The sequence below is a fragment of the Talpa occidentalis genome, unplaced genomic scaffold (genome assembly GCF_014898055.3).
Source record: "Talpa occidentalis isolate TD23 unplaced genomic scaffold, MPIMG_talOcc4v2.1 talOcc4.4, whole genome shotgun sequence".
In the NCBI taxonomy this organism is placed as follows: domain Eukaryota; kingdom Metazoa; phylum Chordata; class Mammalia; order Eulipotyphla; family Talpidae; genus Talpa; species Talpa occidentalis.
In genome coordinates, this window is record NW_023604295.1 from 6,890,911 (window position 1) to 6,910,135 (window position 19,225).

A 19,225-nucleotide genomic window follows, 5' to 3' on the forward strand; every position below is an offset into this window, starting at 1 on the left:
ACCTTTGGAACTGGTAGCACCTGCTTTGTCCCAACTCTGAACTGCTGGTGCTGTGAGACTCTAGGTGTGTACCTTTAAAAAGAAAAGATTTATTTATGTATGCATACAAGAACTGGTGGAGTGTACTCCAGAGGTTCAGGGGGTGAGAGGATTCACCAGAGACAGAGTGGAGAGCAGAATAGTGGATTCACTGAAATACACTGGTGAGGGGAGCAGCGGGCATGACAGGAAAGGTCTGCTGTGCCAAGTGGGTCACCTCACTGTCCGGGGATCGATCTCACTTCAATGGCTAGCAATAGCTTGATGGCATTGAGACTTTAACCCCTGCACCACCAGGGAAGCCCTAAATGCATACCTTAACCTCTATAAGACTCAGATTCCATGTCCATAACATAAGTGCAATGATAGTACTTCCACCAGAAGGTATGTGCCAAATTGTGCTTAACAAAATAGTTTGTAAGAGTCTCAAATTGTAAATAACCAAACGTCTATAAAAGAGATAAATTGTAATTCATACAGTGGAATACTATATAGCAGTGAAAGTGAACAAACTACAACTACAAGCAAAAGTGTGTGAAACTCACAGAGAGGAAGCCGGACATGAAGGAGTATGATTTCATTTATAGAGTCAAAAATAGACAACACTAATTTGCTCTAAAAATCAGGATATTGAGTATTCTTAGGAGGGCAGGTAGTGACTGAAAGGGGAATAGAAAGCCTCTGGATTCCTGGTGCTGTGATGTGACTGCGCTTAGTTAAATTCCGTGAGCTGCACACTTGAGCTCTACATGCTCTTCTGTGTGTATTTTCTGCTTCTGTAAAATTTACATTAAAGAAAATAGTCTTGCCATACATTTATTATGGGAATTTAAAAAATGACTGTGGAATCCTTGCAGACTCATGAAGAAATTCCCAGAATACAGGTTTACATAGTTTCATGAAGTGGTTTATACACTGATACAGAACAGGGCCACAATTTCAAGGAGCATCTTGATGTCTGCTTTTTTACATTTTAGTGTTTTTTTTTAAGACTTTGAACACCCTTTATATAACATCTTAGGTAATTAAAATTGTGCTTCTCTAGCCCTGATAAAGTTCGGTCCCCCCTTCCCCAGTACATCTAATAAGTTTTATTGAATAGCAAAATGAAATTAAGCACTTGCTCTCCCTTGTAGTGAAAGGTTGAACTCTAACTCTGTACTCTCAAGAGATGGTTACATAGTCACTTATTGGATCACTTTCTCGAACTATTTAAATGTATTTGTTTGAAGACTACATTTATAGGTGTTATGTTATCCTTTACCACAGCTGTTTTTCGAGCTTTGCTTTCTTTGGTCTCAAAGACATTTATTGGTTATTTCAGGTGTACTAATTTTTGTTGTTCTTTTGTAGGTGACTATGAAAGGCTTATATTTTCAACGAAATTCTACAAATGAAGAAATTACATTTGTATTTCAAGAAAGGGTAAGAAAAAATATTTAATCATTAAGTAAAAGTTTATTTTTGTCTTATTTAGTTGACCTATTTGTTTGAATTCTGTATGTTACATAGGAGTGAAATCAGATGATTTTGTCTTTGACGTACTTCATTAAATATAATAATAACATGAACCCATCTATGTTGTTGGGTTTCATCATTTTTTATAGCTGAGTAGTATTCCATGACTCACACATACACCTTTTTTTTTTTTTTTAAGACTATTGCATCTTTTTTTTTTTTTAAAGATTTTATTTATTTTTGCATGGAAGTGCTGGGGTGCAGACCAGAGGCTGGTGTGTAAGAGGATTCACCAGAGACAGAATGGGGACCAGAACAGGTGGATCTACTGAAATACACTGCTAAGGGGAGCAGCGGGCAAAATAGAAGAGGTCTGCTACACCATGTGGGTCACCTCCCTGGCCAGGGATCAAACTCAGACCGTCGAGGTGGTAGTGTTGAGACTTAACCCCTAGGCTACCAAGGAGGCCCAAAAACATCTTCTAAGAAGATGTTTTTTGTCCAAACATCTGCTAATGAGCACTTAATTATAACTACATCTTGAGATGCCACAAAAAGAGTTTTTAGGGTGCGGATATGAAAGATATTAAGAAAATAGAACAACTTTAATATTCTTGTATGTTGCAAAACTAACCCAGATTAACCTGAATACCTCAATAAAATGAGTTTTAAGATTGTAATCATAGTTCAGAAAATACTTCCTCTTCTATTATAAAATGAAAAAGTAGGAAAAGCATTACTTTCCATTCTACTATCTGGGCTTTATACATAATTACCTCATTCACTAAACTTTATGGGGTCTCTAGTTTTAACTGCTTTAATTTCATATATAGATGATTGTTGGCAAGGGAAATTTAGGGATAAAAACTGAGGCTACATATATTTCATCACAGTATACTTCAGAGTAATAATAATAATTTCTAGATTATGAACACAATCCAGTTTTTCTCTGTTACCTTTCATGAGCTCCAAAATCAGTTAGATTGGGAGTTAAATTTCAGGCAGTTAGAGGCCTCCCTGGTGGCGCAGGTGGTTGAGCGCAGTGCTAGGAAGCTGTCTGCAACCTATGCAGTGCCAGTTCTATCCCTGCCGGCTGTGGAGCAACTCACATGGCGGGGCAGACCTCTCCTGTCTTGCCTGTGTATTTCGGTCATTCTGCCTGTTCTGTTCCCCGCTCTGTCCCTCCGTACATATGGCCTGTACTCCGATTCTTATATAAATAAAATAAATCTTAAAAAAGTAAAATAAAAAATAAATTTCAGGCAGCTTGACTTCTACCATCGTGTTCAAGACATTTGATTGGCACTAAATACTCAATCCTGAGTAAAATCCACAAATTCATCAATATTGTTGAGTGTCTTCATAATATCACCAAATATCAAATCTGATTTTAAAAGACATGTTCCCATAATATTGTGTTCCTGTCAGTCAGATAAAGCACAGTGATCCCCTTAATGGGTCCCAGGAGAGACTAGGCAAGTAACTACCCTTAGGTGGTTTTAGACCTAATTTTGGGGGTATATCAGGAATTGAAAAGAGTGTTTTAATTATTGGTGCCAGGATATGGTTGAGGGCAGTGTTGTTATATTTATTAATAAGTGTAGATGACATTGAGTACCTGAATGTGAGAATTTTTGTTGTTGTTGTTGCTGCTGAAGTGACATCTGACTCTGTAGAAAGAGTGAGAGGGGGTGATTTTATGCCTAGGTTTGTGTTTTGACCCTGGAACTCCTTGGAGCTTGCCAGGATATCCACGACGTGTTAAATACGAAGTAAAAGGTGATTCTAAAGAACTTCATTATAACCTTAAGAAAATTTCAGAATCAGTACAGGTTTTATATGTATAGGGTTATTCCTGTGTGAAGGTTCTATGTGTTTAGGTTGAAATAAAATACAGTATTTATTGCTACTCTTTGTTACAAATATATCCTCTGAGTATCTGAGAACCTTTTCAAAATAGGTACCCTGCATTTCTATAAAGCTTTTAAAGAAACTTTAAAACTTTTACCCCAAAATTCCCTTTATTCTGTTTTTATTATAAACTACTGGTTAATTACTTGTAACTTTTTCAATTAACTGTAAGATTTGGGGTCTGTTTAATTTTGCTCAATTATATATGAAGCCTTTCACAACATAAAGGCATGTACTCAAAAGAATGTGTAATTTTATTTTCTTTGGGTTCTAGGAAAATCTTCCTGTTACAGAGGATCATTATGTGAAACTTCAAGTGAAAGCTTGTGCTCTGAGCCAGATAAATACAAAGGTATTTGTTTTTTATTTTGGCCAAAACTCTATTTCTACATTAAATAAATTTATTAGTGTAATTGAAGTAATATATTTTATATATTATTTGATAGTATTTTGTAAACTAAGGACTATAAAGAAAGAAATTACCTTTATAAGTATAGTAAAAATAAAAGCTAGAAACCTATTTTACTAATTTATTAACCTTCTGGTCTAGACATAGTTCTAGTTAATATTTCTAGATAGGGTTCATATTCTAGTCATTTCTCTTTGTCTTCCTCTCCCATGTACACACATTCCCAACCTCACAGCACCCCACAATCATCTACCATTATTGATCATGGAGTACAAAGAAAGTCTTCAAATATTAAAGTGTGGTTAAATATGCCATGATGAATAAATCAAATCCGTTAACTCATAGTTTTGTGAAGTTTAATGCCATAGTTCCTTTGGGCCATTATATTGGATATAATGTCACCATAATTTCTAAAAATCTGAAAGTTTTCTTCCAAAATGTCACATCTAGGGAAACTGTAGATCAAGGTTATAGACTTCCATTGGGTTACTTTGTAACTGATCATGACCTGAGAAGTGAATCAGTGAGATGCCCTGAAGTCCTTTCCCGGGAATACTAGTACTCCTTGTCTGTAGTAGTTCTGTATTCCAATGTGTTCTTTTTAAAAATATGAAAAATCCATTAAAATCCCAGACTAGGAAGTTAACTTCACATCTAACAGAAATCAATAGAAAATCAATTTAATGAAATACCACACAATTTTTAAGCATAGTGGTTGTGAAAACTGCGTAGTTATATTGGCAAATATTTTGGCAAGTGACAGAGACAGGATGGTTACCATGATTACAGGTCTGTATGGGTATATGTAGAAGAACTGCTAGAGACCCAGTATTTCCAAAAGAATGACATGAACATCTTCGAAAAGTGTGAAGTTCCAAACTGAAAAAGCCTTTTTGGATAATCAAGTATTCACAGGCAATAAAAAAAATTGAAAAATAAAAAAATATATATGAGAAGTATTTCAATTTTTTTTTACTTACTGTTCCTAAAATACCAATATACCCATAAACATGTTCAAATCAAGTGTTATAAAGCTATAAGTGTAAAAATTTAAACTACAGGTTTATCTGTGTATATTCTGTCCCTCTAAAAATCAGGTACTTCATTTGGTCAGAATCTAACACAGGTGTGCTAATCTCTTAATAATGAATTATTTATCCTTTAAAAGAAGAAACTCCAATCTGAAATTCTGTAGCGGTCTCCCTGTGTGTATCTCTCACATCTTCCTCCTGCTCCCTAACCCAGTACTTTCAAGATGGAAAAGAATATGGGACTGGAGAAGCTCTCTAGTCTCCCCAGATTCTCCTCACCCCACCTGAGAGGTGTGTTTAGCCAACCACGTGTTTGGCTGCAATTTCCCTTCAATACTTGGCAGATTAAAGACTTTAAAGTATGTCAGTGGTGATTTGAATAATAATACTCACAACTAAGCCCTACATACCAATTAATTCCTCAGCATAGTCTTGGTTTCATACTCTCTGGAGAAATCTGTTTTGTGAAGTTATATGCTTTAACTTGATTCCAAAAATGGAATTATGTTTGTTTTTTGTGGTTTGATTTTTGTTCTTACTTTCCTCATGTATGAGAAGAGGCCAGAATTTATTCTTGACAGTAAACAGCCTTTGTCCTGATTAGCTTCTAGCAGAAATGAAGATGGAGAAAGATTTCTTTCCTGTTGGGAGAGAAATTGCTGGAATTGTGTTAGATGGTAAGTTTACAGATAAAAATATCTGAATTTGTTTTCTAAGGTAAAAGAAATGATAGCTAATTAGTTTACTGACAAAATTATATACACTTCTTCAAATATAAAATTTAATTATGTAGAAAATTTTCCTTTTAATTAAAAAGACAAATAGAATTTCATTTGTGTTTTATAACTGAAAAGCTTGTCACAATTTAGTGAATATTTAGAGGTTAGGAACTTAAATCCATGAATAATCACATTAAATAGAATGACCTGATCAATGTAGTCCTTTTTAGGATATTTAAAAACCAGCATAAATTACTTGTCTTATGTTGGCTTTGGACTAAAATTTATATAATAGTAACTGTATTCACATTCAGTTTTTAAAGTTTGCCTAAAATTTAGCATTTAAAAGCTAAAAATGGGTTCTGGGAACAAATAACCAGTAAGATTTTATAATTGTCTTAAGTTTAAAAAAATTGTTTTTAGTTTTATTTACTAAAGAATGATTTTTTTTTTTAATACAATAATAAGATTTTATTGACTCTTGACCTGGTTGGAAATTGCTTTGGGAAAAGTAATTGTTGCTGGGCCTCCCCGGTGGCGCAGCGGTTGAGCGCTGGGTTGCGAAGCTGCCCGCGGCCTCTGCGGCGCCGGTTCGATCCCCAGCTGCTCCCCGGCCACCGGAGGAGGGTCCCACATGGCGCGCAGACCTCTCCTGCCGCCCGCTGCTCCCCTCAGCAGTGTACTTCGGTCCTTCTGCCTGCTCTGCACCCCGCTCTGGCTCTGGTGAATTCTCTCACCCTCCCGCGCTTCTGACTGTACCCAGTGCATGTATAAAAAAAAAAAAAAAAAAAAACAAACAAATAAATAAATAAAACATGCCTCTATAAAAAAAAAAAAAAAAAAAAAAAGTAATTGTTGCTGTGGTGTCTAGACCTTGGTTATCTAAAAATATGTATATGGAGTAAAGACAGTAATTGGGGAAGGAAAGCAAATACAAAGAAATAAACATGCATCTTGGAAAAAATAATTTATGCCCTAATTAAACTATCAGATCATTGCTATGAGGAACAAAAGACATAAAATTCCTAAATATCATAGAAATCCGTGAAGGAAATGGAAAAAAATACATTTGCAATTTTCAATTATTTTACTAAGCTGAAGTACAAAATTTATTAAGAAATTTAATTGAAATTTGAATAGTTCAGGGAAGTTTTGACTAATCCTTTCAAACTTCTTAAATTTTCATCACTTCCGTTTGATGGTTCATAGTCTGCCTGGAATGATATAAATCCTAAAACTAATTTTTACAGATTTATGTAACTTTTTTTTTTTTTTTTTTTTTTTTTTTTTAAAGATTTATTTATTTCTTTATACATGCATTGGGTACAGTCAGAAGCGCGGGAGGGTGAGAGAATTCACCAGAGCCAGTGCGGGGAGCAGAGCAGGCAGAAGGACCGAAGTACACTGCTGAGGGGAGCAGCGGGCGGCAGGAGAGGTCTGCGCGCCATGTGGGACCCTCCTCCGGTGCCCGGAGAGCAGCCTGGGATTGAACCGGCGCTGCAGAGGCTGCGGGCAGCTTTGCAACCCAGCGCTCAACCACTGTGCCACCAGGGAGGCCCGATTTATGTAACTTTTTATTTTGATTCGCCATGAATGCATATTGAAGCAATGCTGTTATTTACTGTGTTAGTATTAGCTTACTTATTATTTTTTAAAGATTTATTTATTTATATAAGAACAGGGGTATAGGCCAGAGGCGTGGGAGGATTAGAGAATTCACCAGAGACACAGCGGGGAGAACAGACAGACGGACGAAATACACTACTGAGGGGAGCAGCGGGTGAGTCAGGAGAGGTCTGCTGTGCCATGTGGGTTGCTCCCTGGCTGGCCGGGGATCAAACTCATGCTGCAGAGGCTGCAGATTGCTTCATAGTGCAGTGCTTAACCCCTTGCATCACCAAGGAGGCCCTTTAAAATTTTAAATACCATAATTTTGAATAGAGAAAATGATATAATGACATTAAAATTAACATCTATTAAAAACTTTCTTTGCTGGTCCAACCACTATGGAAAACTGTGTGGAGATTCCTCAACCTACTAAAAATAGAGCTTCCATATGATCCAGCAATTCCACTCCTAGGTATTTACCCAAAGGGCACAGAAACATTAATTCCAAAGAACACCTGCACCCCTATGTTTATAGCAGCACTATTTACAATAGCTAAGCTTTGGAAACAACCCAAATGCCCAAAAATAGATGACTGGATCAAGAAGATGTGGTACATATACACCATGGAATATTACTCAGCATTCAAAAAAGATAAACTCATGCAATTTGCAGCAACATGGATGATGCTGGAAGGGATCATGCTCAGCAAAATAAGCCAGAAAGAAAAAGAAAAATACTGGATGGTCTCACTCATAGCAGGAATCTAGAAAACCTAAATAAGGGACCAGGAAAAAGAATAGCTATAAGAAAGAAAAAATCAAAATCAACAAACAAATATGAACCAGAGACACTCTATGGGGGGAGGTGGGAGGAGAGATTGGGGTCAAAATAAGGGGGTTGCAATTGTATGGGAAATATAAAAATAAAATTAAAAAAAAAACTTTCTTTGTTCTAAGTATTTCATGAGTATTATCTCACTTAATCCTTACTGCCCTATGAGTGAGAACTGTCCAGTTCTTTTTTTTAGAAATTGTGTGATTAAATCTCGGAGACTTTAATTGACCTGCCCATCAACACAACTGGTACATAAGTGGAGGAGACAAGATTGAACTCATTCTCTCTGGCTTAGGTGAACAAACATACACTGTATAAGAGTTCAGCACTGTAAAATAGGGAATAACTGAGTTGTTCCTCTAAAATACAACTTTTGAGAGAATGATAATTGAAAACTAAAAACCTGATGTCAGTTTCCTATCTATGTTGATTTAGGGACATCAATTTGCCTAGAGGGTAATTTCAGGCTTTTTAAAATGGTGCACAAGGTATAAAGAATGGTCATAACAGGCATCAGATATATACACTTAAGTGTTTGAGATAATTTGTTTCTAAATAGACCTGCTGTTCATAGTCACTGTTAGCCAGTAGTTTGTGACCAGTCAGTATGCAGTTGTTCTTTCTCATGTAAGTGAAAGAATGGGGGAGTAATAACATAGGTTAGACTATTTGATTTTTATCTGATTTTACTTTATGTGTAATACTCCTCAATGTATAATTTCATTATAACATAATGAAATTCTAATTTCTTTGTCTCTCCTTCCTCTGATCAGACTATAGGAAAATAAAAATGATAATGGCCAGAAGATGGTCAGTCATTCCATATTTAACATATACCTGCTGAGTATTTGGAATACAAAGATAAGTAAGACGAAGTCCTGCCCTCAAAGAGTTTACAGTCTAGGAGAGAGGTATATACCTTTGAGCAGATTATTGTGTAAGCTCCAAGGAGAAGCGCTTGACCCATTCAGGAGAAACAGGAAGGCTTTCTTGGAATAAGACAGCCTGATGGTTGGGCTGCAGGAGGAGATTCACACTCAGCAGAGAGGGTATCATGAGCAAGAAGCGAGTAATAACATGCACATCACAGAGTTTGGTGTTGCTAAAGCAACATAAAGCTCTGGCTAGGAGTTGGAGGTATTTGGCAGCAGAGAAACATTTTGTCAAGAAAACTCTCCTTCAAATATAGCAGAATTAAAGATATTGAACAAAATATTTTCATTCTGATATGAACATTGATTCCTTCACACACGCAACCAACAAAAAATGCAGCAGGAGGGTAGTCGTGGACCAGATCTTAATGTGCCTCATGTGTTTATGGGGATTACTAGAGTGACCACGTGAAGGGCAGCTGTGAAGCACGCCAGGACGTATGCCAAGGGCCAAACGGGTCATGAACCAACATGCAAGGGACAACAAAATCCATTTCCTAGGCATTGCTGGCTGGGTGGAGACAAGGGATGTCTTCAAGAAATAGTGAAGAAGTAAAGTCAGCAGGGCTTAGGAATTGATTGGAATAGGGGAAATAAGACAGTTAAGAACCAGGATTGATTTACAGGATTCTGGTTATGGTATTAATTGAGCAGGGTAGAAAACCAGATTTATCAGATGATGAGTTTAGATTTACACTTGTTGGGTTCAAAACACCTAAGTGACATTTCACAGAGATATCTAGTAATTGTGTGAGTTTAAGCTCAAAGGTGAGAGATCTGTGCTAGAAATGTCAATATTTGAGAGTTGTCAGCATGTAGGTTATATTTGAAATATTAAGAGTTGTTGTGCTTTCCCAGGGAGAGGGTAGAGATGGAGGAAAAACAGAAAGATCTCATGGAACCCTTGGGAATGGTACTGTTCAAAGCCCAATTAAAGTGAGTGTGAGGGAAGCCAAGAAAACAGGAGCACACTGATTCCCAGGAGGATGAGGATCTTACCTACTACAGAAGGGAAGAGAAATGTGCAATGGCAAGAAGCCAAGTACAGGAGGCTGGTGGCACAGGAGGGACCCAAAGAAGCAGCAGAGTGGGAAGGAGGCCTGGAAAGCAGGACTTTAGAGCTACTTGCTGAGTACCAGGGTCATAGTGCCCACTTCTAGTTTTCAGGCTGCCACCTTATGGCATTGCTTCCCTTCAGTTTCCTTGTCTATTAAATAGGAATTATAATGCCTACCACATGGATATACTCTGAAGGGTAAATGATATAATACCCTAAAAATGATGAACACAGTAAGCATTCAGTAATGTTTGGTTTTCTCCTTCCTCTTCCCCTTGTAACTCTCTGTGCAAAAATATTCTAAAGAATTAACTGATGAGGGCCCCTGGTGGCACAGGGGTTAAAGACAGCACTATCAAGTATCACCAGCCACTGCAGCATGAGTTCAATCCCCGGCCAGGTAGCTGACCCACATGATGTAGCAAACCTCTCCTGTTTTGCCTGCTACTCCCCTCAGCAGTATACTTCAGTCAGTCCACCTGTTCTGTTCCCCGCTCTGTCTCTGGTGAATCCTCTCACCCCCCACACCTCTTGCCTGTACCCCAGTTCCTGTATACATAAATAAATCCTAAAAAAAAAAAAGAATTAACTGATGACAGTTAATTTTTGCTTCACATACAGAGAAAATGTGACTGATTTATATATAGCTCAAAAAAAATTTCTGGACACCAGTCTGAATTTTTTCCATAATCCCACATTAAAGTAATTTTTATGTGACTCTTAACCAGAATTCCCTGTTACGTGTCTGAGATTCTGCAACGAAAATAATAATAGAAAAGTGGGCTAGCCTCAGGAGGGCTGGAGAGCAACACACTCATCATAGTAGCCGCACAATGCATTCTTTCCCTCTGTTCCTCACGCTTACCTGAGAACAGAGGCATCCCCTGTGATGTCAGCAGCCACATGGCTCAAATTTCGTGGAGAATTCATATTTGAAATGAATATAACACCATCAAGATATCCTAGAAGTTAGTGATTTTTATAAATCCATGTCTCTTCTGATTTATTTTAACAAGAATTACAGTAAAAAACTTGATAATACTAAATCCTCATTTTCTCTACTCTCTAGTTGGAAGCAAAGTATCATTCTTTCAACCAGATGATGAAGTAGTCGGTAAGTTACAGTTTATAGTTCTATTTTAAGGCATCTGTTTTAAGTCATTTCTTCCTTTTTCCTATACAATTTTTAGTGTTTATTGTGGCCTTGCTCCATCTATAAGTACTTTTTTGATTTTTGAGATCTGCTCTCAAATAGCCACTGATGAAGGGAATTGGGAATGTGATCTCAATGGAGTATTTATTCAAAGCCTCTGCAGTTTGACGGCTGTGTATCAGTATCACAGAGAGAAAGATGGCCACCCTGTGCTTGGTGAGGCCCTTTCCTGGCCATACATCATCTAAGGCTAAATCGAAGCCTCTAGACAGAAAAGTCACAGGTCTCTGCTTGAAGACCCTCACTGACCTGGCCACACAGAAGCTCCAATCTCCAAATCGGAGAGGAGTTGTACCTGGCCCCTCCCTTATTCTTATAAAGCTAAAATCTTACTGGACATGTTCAATTTACTGTTCTTTTCAATCCATAATTAGTACTATTTTGCAAATATATATATATACTGTATCCTAGACAGGCATATAATAAACATAAATAAGACTTTAGTTGTCTTTAAAATTGCTATTTCTCAGTGGGCAATAGTCATTGGAAGGTATTCATATAGCTTAGAAGATACTTAGCCTAAAAAGGATTTGTAGAAAAGTTTTCATGAGCTTTCTAAGGTATTGCCTTTGACTCAAGTGTTTCCTGGAGAATTATTATTTCTCTCAGTGACACTGTGTCCTCAAGATTCTTAGGAGAGGTTAAAAATAAAATAAGACTGGCTTAGGGTAAAAAATGGGAGTTATTGGAAGCAAACTGAAGCATATTATGGAACCACACTTGGAGGGTAGCTAGGTGTCAGGGGTAATTTTAATGAGGGAACCTGGGTGCCCCAGCACTCTGACAGGGCTGTACACTTGGCCTCATGTTTAACTTACAAGTGAAACAAGAAAAAGGATAGTTGGTAAAGTGTTCATATCAGGCACCAAGCTGGCTGCTTCCCTTCCCCACACTAGTGACTACTAGAATCTTCTTCAGGATTCCTCTGAACAAAGTTCAGACCAACACTTACCAGTATCTCATTAGGCATGGATTCAGTTTTATATTGTTTCCCTTTGACTTGTCATTTAAACTTTCAGGAATTTTACCCCTGGATTCTGAAGACCCTGGGCTTTGTGAAGTTGTTAGAGTACATGAGCATTACTTAGGTACGTAGCGGTTCAGTCTTCCAGAGTTTGTTTAAGTCTTTTCCCATGTGTGGTATTTAATAACATTTGACTTCTTTGCATTGCCATGAGCATACATAACAAATAACTGTTGGCTGATCGTGTGATACTTCTAGTTTACATTTAGTATCCAGAAAGTTCATATTCAGACTAAGTGATATGAAAATTCATATTCATACCAAACAGTATACAGACCTTTAGCTTCACTTAACACTTCTCAGAGATTGAAAAGCAGTTTCTCCCTTGACTCTGAGATTATATCTCTAATAAGAATTTTTTTAATTGTTCCTCTATTAATTAATCTAATGTGTAAGAAAAGGATATACTTTTATTGTAAAATGACTTTTAGATTATGGAGCCTAATCTAAAAATGGGATTAGAAATGGAAGAAATTTGTTAAAAACATTCTTTGGGGATAGAGAATATTGTATTTTTTGATATATCTGGCCAAATAGAAGTTGTGGATAATATTCCTTAGGTTTATTTATTTTATCATATTAACTATTCAGACTATTTTTCTTCTTATTTTTGGTCATTAATTGAAATAAAAGTGAATGAAATTTACGTAGTGCTTGTAGGATTTGAGACAGAATTAAGAAAATTTGTCTTTGGTTTCTGTTGCTTATATCTTTTGGCAAGTGTTCATTTTAATGGAAATGCTAATTTTATATATAAATATATTTATAATGTTTCTTATTGGCATTTTCTTCTTAGATTTTTAAGTTTAAAAATGTTTATATATATATATATATATATATATATATATATATATATATATATATATAGCTATGCACAGTTACTTCAGGAAACCATAATGAAAGATGATGTTATCTCCTAAGTAATCAGGGTAAAGCAAATTAAAACCACCTTAATACCATTATGTACCCGTGCGACTAACAGAGTTATAGTCTTACCATTTCAAGCTTGGGCAAAGATATGGAACAGTGGACTCTTTATGCGCTGCAAGTGTAAGTTGGTACAGATGCCTTAGAAAATAAGTTAGTATTACCTTAAAAAAGTAATAAGATATATATATGTATATATGTATGTATGTATATATGTACCCGACAAACTTGATGTGCACCAGTGAACATGCACAAGAGGTCACAGTAGTCCATCCCCAGCAAAACAGATAACTGAAGATACTCCACATTGTAATTCAGCTGAGTAGTGAAAATGAATAACAGGCAAACATATCAAGATGGATGAATATTACAACTTATATTGTGTGAAAAAAGCAAGTTTCAGAAGAAAACATGTAGTATATTTGTTTCTGTAAAGTTAAGATCATACAAAATTAAGCATATCTTATTTCAGAATATAATGAAAAGGTAGAGATGAAAAGCCAGGTGGACGCTGGTTACCTGGTAACCCACAGTAGGGGAGGGGAGGGGAGGATTTGAGAAATCCTAGGTAGGGGAAGAGGATGTGATCAGACTAGATCCATGGCACACGGGTAGAAATGCCACCAGCTACTTCTTGTGCTGGGATTCATGTTCTTCATATCTTATTTATAGAGTGACATATAATTACTGTGTTTGTAAACTAGTTCATTAGAACTTTGCCTGGCTTTTTTCTTCAGTGATAAAATCCCTAATCAGACCTTGTAAAGACAGAAGGCCAGTTTGGATTTTGAACTATTAAAAGTGTGTAGGATTATACTATTAAAAGTGAGAAGGATTATACTCCAAAAATCCACCAACATGTAGAGAAAACAACGCCAAATATTCCCTGAGAAGGAAAATGTAATAAAATGTTTCTTTTAAAAAAGTACTTTAAGACAGACCTGGAAGCAAGACCCTGGCACATTTACTTTACATAATAAATGAGGGTACAGAGCTAGAGAACCCCTAAGCTCTGCCACAGCTCTTGCATTTTGTGAAAGAGGAAATAACTTCAGTATGTTCCCTGAGGATTTACAAGGGAAAGTATTCCTTTTTCCAAAGCTCTATTTTAGTTCCTGTTAATTCTTTGCTGATTTTTTTTAAAAAGATTATTTATACAAGCACTGGGATACAGGCCAGATGTGCGGGAGGGTGAGAGGACCCACCAGACAAAGCGGGGAACAGGACAGGCAGATCTACTGAAATACACTGCTGAGGGGAGCAGCGGGCGAGACAGAAGAGGTCTGCTGCGCCATGTGGGTATCTCCCTAGCTGGCCAGGAATCGAACCCTCGCTGCAAAGGCTCTGGACAGCTTCACGGCGCTGCGCTCAACTGCCTGCGCCACTGAGGAGGCCCCTGCTGATTTTTTTATATGAAAGCGCACAATGACCAGTCACCTTCCAGTAAGTCTGTTCTTTGACCAAACAGATTTTTTTTTTTTTTTAAAGATTTATTTTGTTTTATTTATTTATTTATGCAAGCACTGGGTACAGTCAGAAGAGCGGGAGCGTGAGAGAATTCACCAGAGCCAGAGCGGGGAGCAGAGCAGGCAGAAGGACCGAAGTACACTGCTGAGGGGAGCAGCGGGCGGCAGGAGAGGTCTGCGCGCCATGTGGGACCCTCCTCCTGTGGCCGGGGAGCAGCCGGGGATCGAACCGGTGCTGCAGAGGCTGCGGGCAGCTTCGCAACCCAGCGCTCAACCGCTGCGCCACCGGGGAGGCCCTCCCCTTCAGATTTTAACAATCCTGTTGTAAAATATTGAGGGTAGATTAAGAAGTTGAGTTATTCTTCCAGTTCTTTTGTGCTTTCAGTTCTCAAGCTATTCTGTCAAGCCTGAGAAATAATTTTACTTTTCATTCGTAATTTGACACATTTTCAGGGTTATTCCTTTGGACCTAGGGTAGAAAGAATTTAAATTCTAATTCCTGGTTTCTGATAACGCTATTGTTATTGACCCATACATGGTTCTCTTTTATTTTTTTCATTAGTTTTCATAACTTAATAAACACTTGTGGATCACCTAATAATACAAAAGCAAGGATTAAACCACATTTAACTCTGTTTTTCAAGCCTTTGTTATCTTAAATGTAGTTTTTATTGTAGCATTTTTTGTTTAAGGACTACGTTTGACATTCTAATGAAAATATACATGGTTTAAATTCAGAAGATGGAAGAGGTTCCCAGAAAATTCCACATAAGTACGTTGCACACAAACTGGTCACACACACATTAGCATAGATGTGCTGTACAGTCATGCATTCAAACTTGCTAGCTCTGTGGCCTTATACAAGTGAATTAATTATTCTGTAGTCCATTTCATGGCCATTACGATTAGAAGAATAGCTATCTTCAAGAGTTTGTTAAGGAATAAAGTACTGTGTGTAATATCACCTGGTGTTTAGTGTGATTTACTAAAACCTCACTGGTCTCTGAACATTTTCAACAGATATACTTAGATTCTCTCCTTTGCCAGTAGATGGCACTAGTTAGTTGGTAAGTGCGATGTTGACTGTCCTACACTAGCTAAACCATCTGAATCTATTGCTGTTACTGGAAAAATATTTGAAAGAGCTGGTAAAGACTATGAAAACTGTTATAAAACTGGTTTTAGGTAAAATGAGAAAGCATTGCTTCTACTGTGAAAAAATCACATGTGGTTGAACAACATTAAAAAAAAACAAAACTTAAACATGTTAAGACACAGTTGAATCAGATCTTATAGAGCTTTAAAACTGTATTAGCAGTTTGCATTTTTGTTCCAAGTGTGTTAGAAAACCATTGATAATTTTTAAGCAGTTTTGGATGCTGTTTATGTTTTTCAAAGATTATTCTGGCACGTCTACTTTTCAAAGACTCTTAGTGAGATTGAAAAGAGAAGCCATAAAGTTGAAAATATTTAAAGCCATAAAGTTGAAAATACATAAAATGACTCATCTAGAATATGGGAATAATTCCTGTAAATCATTAAGGGAAAGATAACACAATAGAAAAATTGATTTAAAAAAAAACATTTGAACAGCCTTCACAAAAGGAATTCCAGATGGCCAAAACCAAAGAAAGATCTCAACTTCAGTAGTCAAGGGAAAAAGCAAATCAAAATCACAGTAAGAATCCACTGCACATGCACATGATTGGCCCAGATGTGTAAATCTGATACTACTGGGGGTGACCAGGCTGTCACAGCATTCAGAGCTCTCTGCACTGCTGAGGGGATGGAAACTCATCCATCCCCCTTGAAAGTATGCAGTAAAGTGGAAGGTAATAGAAGCTGGGGCCTCAGATTTCCATTCCTCAGTAAGTACCTTGGAGAAAAACACGCATTCATGTGACAGTATCTTTTACACAAAAGCATTAGCCGCATTATTTATAACTGCCCCAACGGGAAACAACACAAATTTCCCAATTGGAGGACAGATCACCTACCAAAGTGTCTCTCACAGCAGAATGCTGTAAGGTAACAAGGGGAAGCACTACACCAAGTACGGCAAAGGAGGTCTGAAAAGCGAGAGAAAAGAACAAGTGTGGGTTCACCTCCATTTAGATAAAGTTTAAAAACAAGCAAAATTAAATCGTATTGTTTAGGAATGCACACCTGACTCATTAACTGCAAAGCAAATAAGAATTTAAGTTAGAATGGCAGTGACTTCTGATGTCAATTGTATGAGGTTTTAAAAAGGGAAGGTGCCCTCTGGTGGGGGAGAGGCAGCTAGCGGGGTGGCGGCAGTGTTCTCTCTCAATCAGAACAATGGTTATTTGCATATTTGCGTTCTATTTTTTCACCCAGCAGCAGCTCTACTTTACTTTCATCTTTCATGTACTTCTTTGCATGTGTTTTCTTTCACAAGAAGAAGATTTTAAAAGCGCACACTGGCTCCTCTGTTGAGAGTGGGTGACACATGGGCAAGACTGGGAACTTGGGAACAGTAATGTAGGTGAAAGAGGAGCTGGGGTGGACACAGACAGAACTAGGTCCAGGAGGAAGACTAAGGAAACTTGTCACAGGTTGTTTCCTCTTGTTCTTTGTGATAGTTCACAAACCAGAAAAAGTAACGTGGACAGAAGCCGCTGGAACGGTTCGGGATGGTGTGCGCGCCTACACGGCTCTGCATTATCTTTCTTATCTTTCTCCTGGGAAGTCGGTGCTGATCATGGACGGAGCAAGTGTAGGTGCTAATCGTTTTGTTAAAGAACCAACCAAACTGTACCCGAATCTTAGGGCATTTAGAAATGGGCCATCCATTTGCTAATGCAATTCTTTGCAGTGAGTTTATTTTGCTCTACCCATTTCATTGAAATAAGCAGTCTTTCTTCGAATGTTGATGTGTTTAGTTTCATATGACACTGGTTCTGCTGGTACATTAAAAAAGCAGACAGATCTTTCTTATCCACACCTGTTCTCCAAAGCCTGAAATAGCTCTTGAAGTCCTTAAAGCCAGACCCATTCATAGACGGTGCACACAAGAAATATGCTAATGTAAACATCATATTTATCATCCAAAAAAGAGAATCCATAAAAATATAACCTAAAAGTGTTAACAAAGCTTTGGGTGAATTTATAGTTTTATTTTCCATCCAGCTGTTGTTTTTCTTTGCGTTTCAAAAAAAGGCAGAACTGTCTTTGGCATTGGTTTCAGCCTCCCTGAACCTAGCCCACAGGGTCAGCAAAAGAGTGAAACTTTTGAAATGCTTTGATCTTCAAAGAGAGGTAGCTGGACTAGAAGTGTAGTGTATTATTAGCTTAGACCATGAGGCAGACAAGGCCCTGAAGAGCCCATCTTGCTTCTGCCGAGGCCACAGCTGAATGTGTCCCTCCGTCCTGGAAAGGGTGTGCGGTGGACAGGCTGGGCCGGAGCATGAGGTGTGGCATTGCTCCCACTCCTGGAGGAGAGAGCCAATCAAACATTTCCCCTACTGAACTGGTCCACATTTTCTCTATCAGATAGCACTTTAGAATATACTATGTAGCGGGCCTCCCCCGTGGCGCAGTGGGTTGAGCACAGTGCTGTGAAGCTGTCAGCAGCCTCTGCAGCGCAAGTTCAATTCCCGGCCAGCCAGGGAGATTCCCACATGGCACAGCAGACCTCTCCTGTTGAGCCTGCTGCTCCCCTCAGGAGTGCTTTTGGTCCATCTGCCTGTCCTGCTCCCCACTCTGTCTCTGGTGAATCCTCTCACCCTCCAGTGCCTCTGGCCTGTACCCCAGTTATTGTATAAATAAAAAATAAAATCTTAAAAAAAAATAGAATATACTATGTAGCACTAAAGTGTTAGAAAGTAAATTGGGTAGGGCTGCTAGGCTCTGTACTCACAAGCCCCATGTGCTTTCTCCCACAGGCACTTGGCACCATAGCCATTCAGCTGGCACAGCACAGAGGAGCGAAAGTGATCACGACGGCACAGAGCCTGGAAGACAAGCAGTGTCTGGACAGACTGCGGTCTTCTGTAGGTGGGTAACTGTCCTCAACACAAACTCTAAAAGTTTGAGGGGTATCACCCTCAAAGCGGCGCTTGAGAAATGAAGGGCAAAATCCCATGAAAATCGCTTTCCAGTGCACTCAGTGTCTGCACTAAGTCCATGTTCACTTAAGTGAGAGTTGTACTTTTTTTAGTGGTTTTCCTTCTTTGTCCTAATGCTGTCAACTTACCCACATTTAAATTAGGCGAACTTGAACACAATTTAGAAATGCCTGATGCGTCTTTCACTTAAGTCAATAAGTCAGTTTATTTTTACCTGATAATATAAAGTTGCCCGTTGTCTGTGACACATAAGGAAGAGCGATAAGCCAGTTACCCAGAAACACGGGTCAGGTATAGTCAGAGTGGGAGATAAGTAAAGACAGGAGTTCTTTAAAAGATGGCTCCTTTCCAAACAGCAATAAATATAGAAAGAACTGAAAAAAGAAAAGAAAAAGGAGAAGAGAAAGATGGGAGTGGCAAAACAGAAAAGAGGATAAACTGTGTAAGTGAAGGGCAGGCAGGAAGGACAGGTGGGGGCATTGATGGAAATGTGGATGGTATTTCCATA

At 38.0% G+C, this 19,225-nt stretch overlaps 1 protein-coding gene and 1 long non-coding RNA gene across 3 annotated transcripts in view; one reads left to right on the top strand and one right to left on the bottom strand.

Annotated features, from left to right (window-relative positions):
- CRYZL1 (crystallin zeta like 1) overlaps positions 1 to 19,225 on the top strand; it is a 35,321-nt gene that overhangs the window by 8,477 nt on the left and 7,619 nt on the right. Inside the window, exons 2-8 of the mRNA XM_037525009.2 lie at positions 1,393 to 1,464; positions 3,683 to 3,760; positions 5,453 to 5,525; positions 11,069 to 11,113; positions 12,232 to 12,300; positions 17,233 to 17,366; positions 18,535 to 18,646. Of these exons, the coding sequence (XP_037380906.1) occupies positions 1,399 to 1,464; positions 3,683 to 3,760; positions 5,453 to 5,525; positions 11,069 to 11,113; positions 12,232 to 12,300; positions 17,233 to 17,366; positions 18,535 to 18,646 (577 nt within the window). The 5' untranslated portion in view covers positions 1,393 to 1,398. The remainder of the gene's footprint in view (positions 1 to 1,392; positions 1,465 to 3,682; positions 3,761 to 5,452; positions 5,526 to 11,068; positions 11,114 to 12,231; positions 12,301 to 17,232; positions 17,367 to 18,534; positions 18,647 to 19,225) is intronic.
- LOC129146705 (uncharacterized) overlaps positions 1 to 19,225 on the bottom strand; it is a 27,949-nt gene continuing 8,724 nt past the window's right edge. The window contains exon 3 of one of the 2 annotated variants that reach the window (XR_008553757.1): positions 1 to 72. This is a non-coding gene — a long non-coding RNA (uncharacterized LOC129146705). Of the gene's footprint in view, positions 73 to 14,959; positions 15,099 to 19,225 lie in introns of those variants that run through there. The other variant, XR_008553758.1, reaches the window with a different exon arrangement.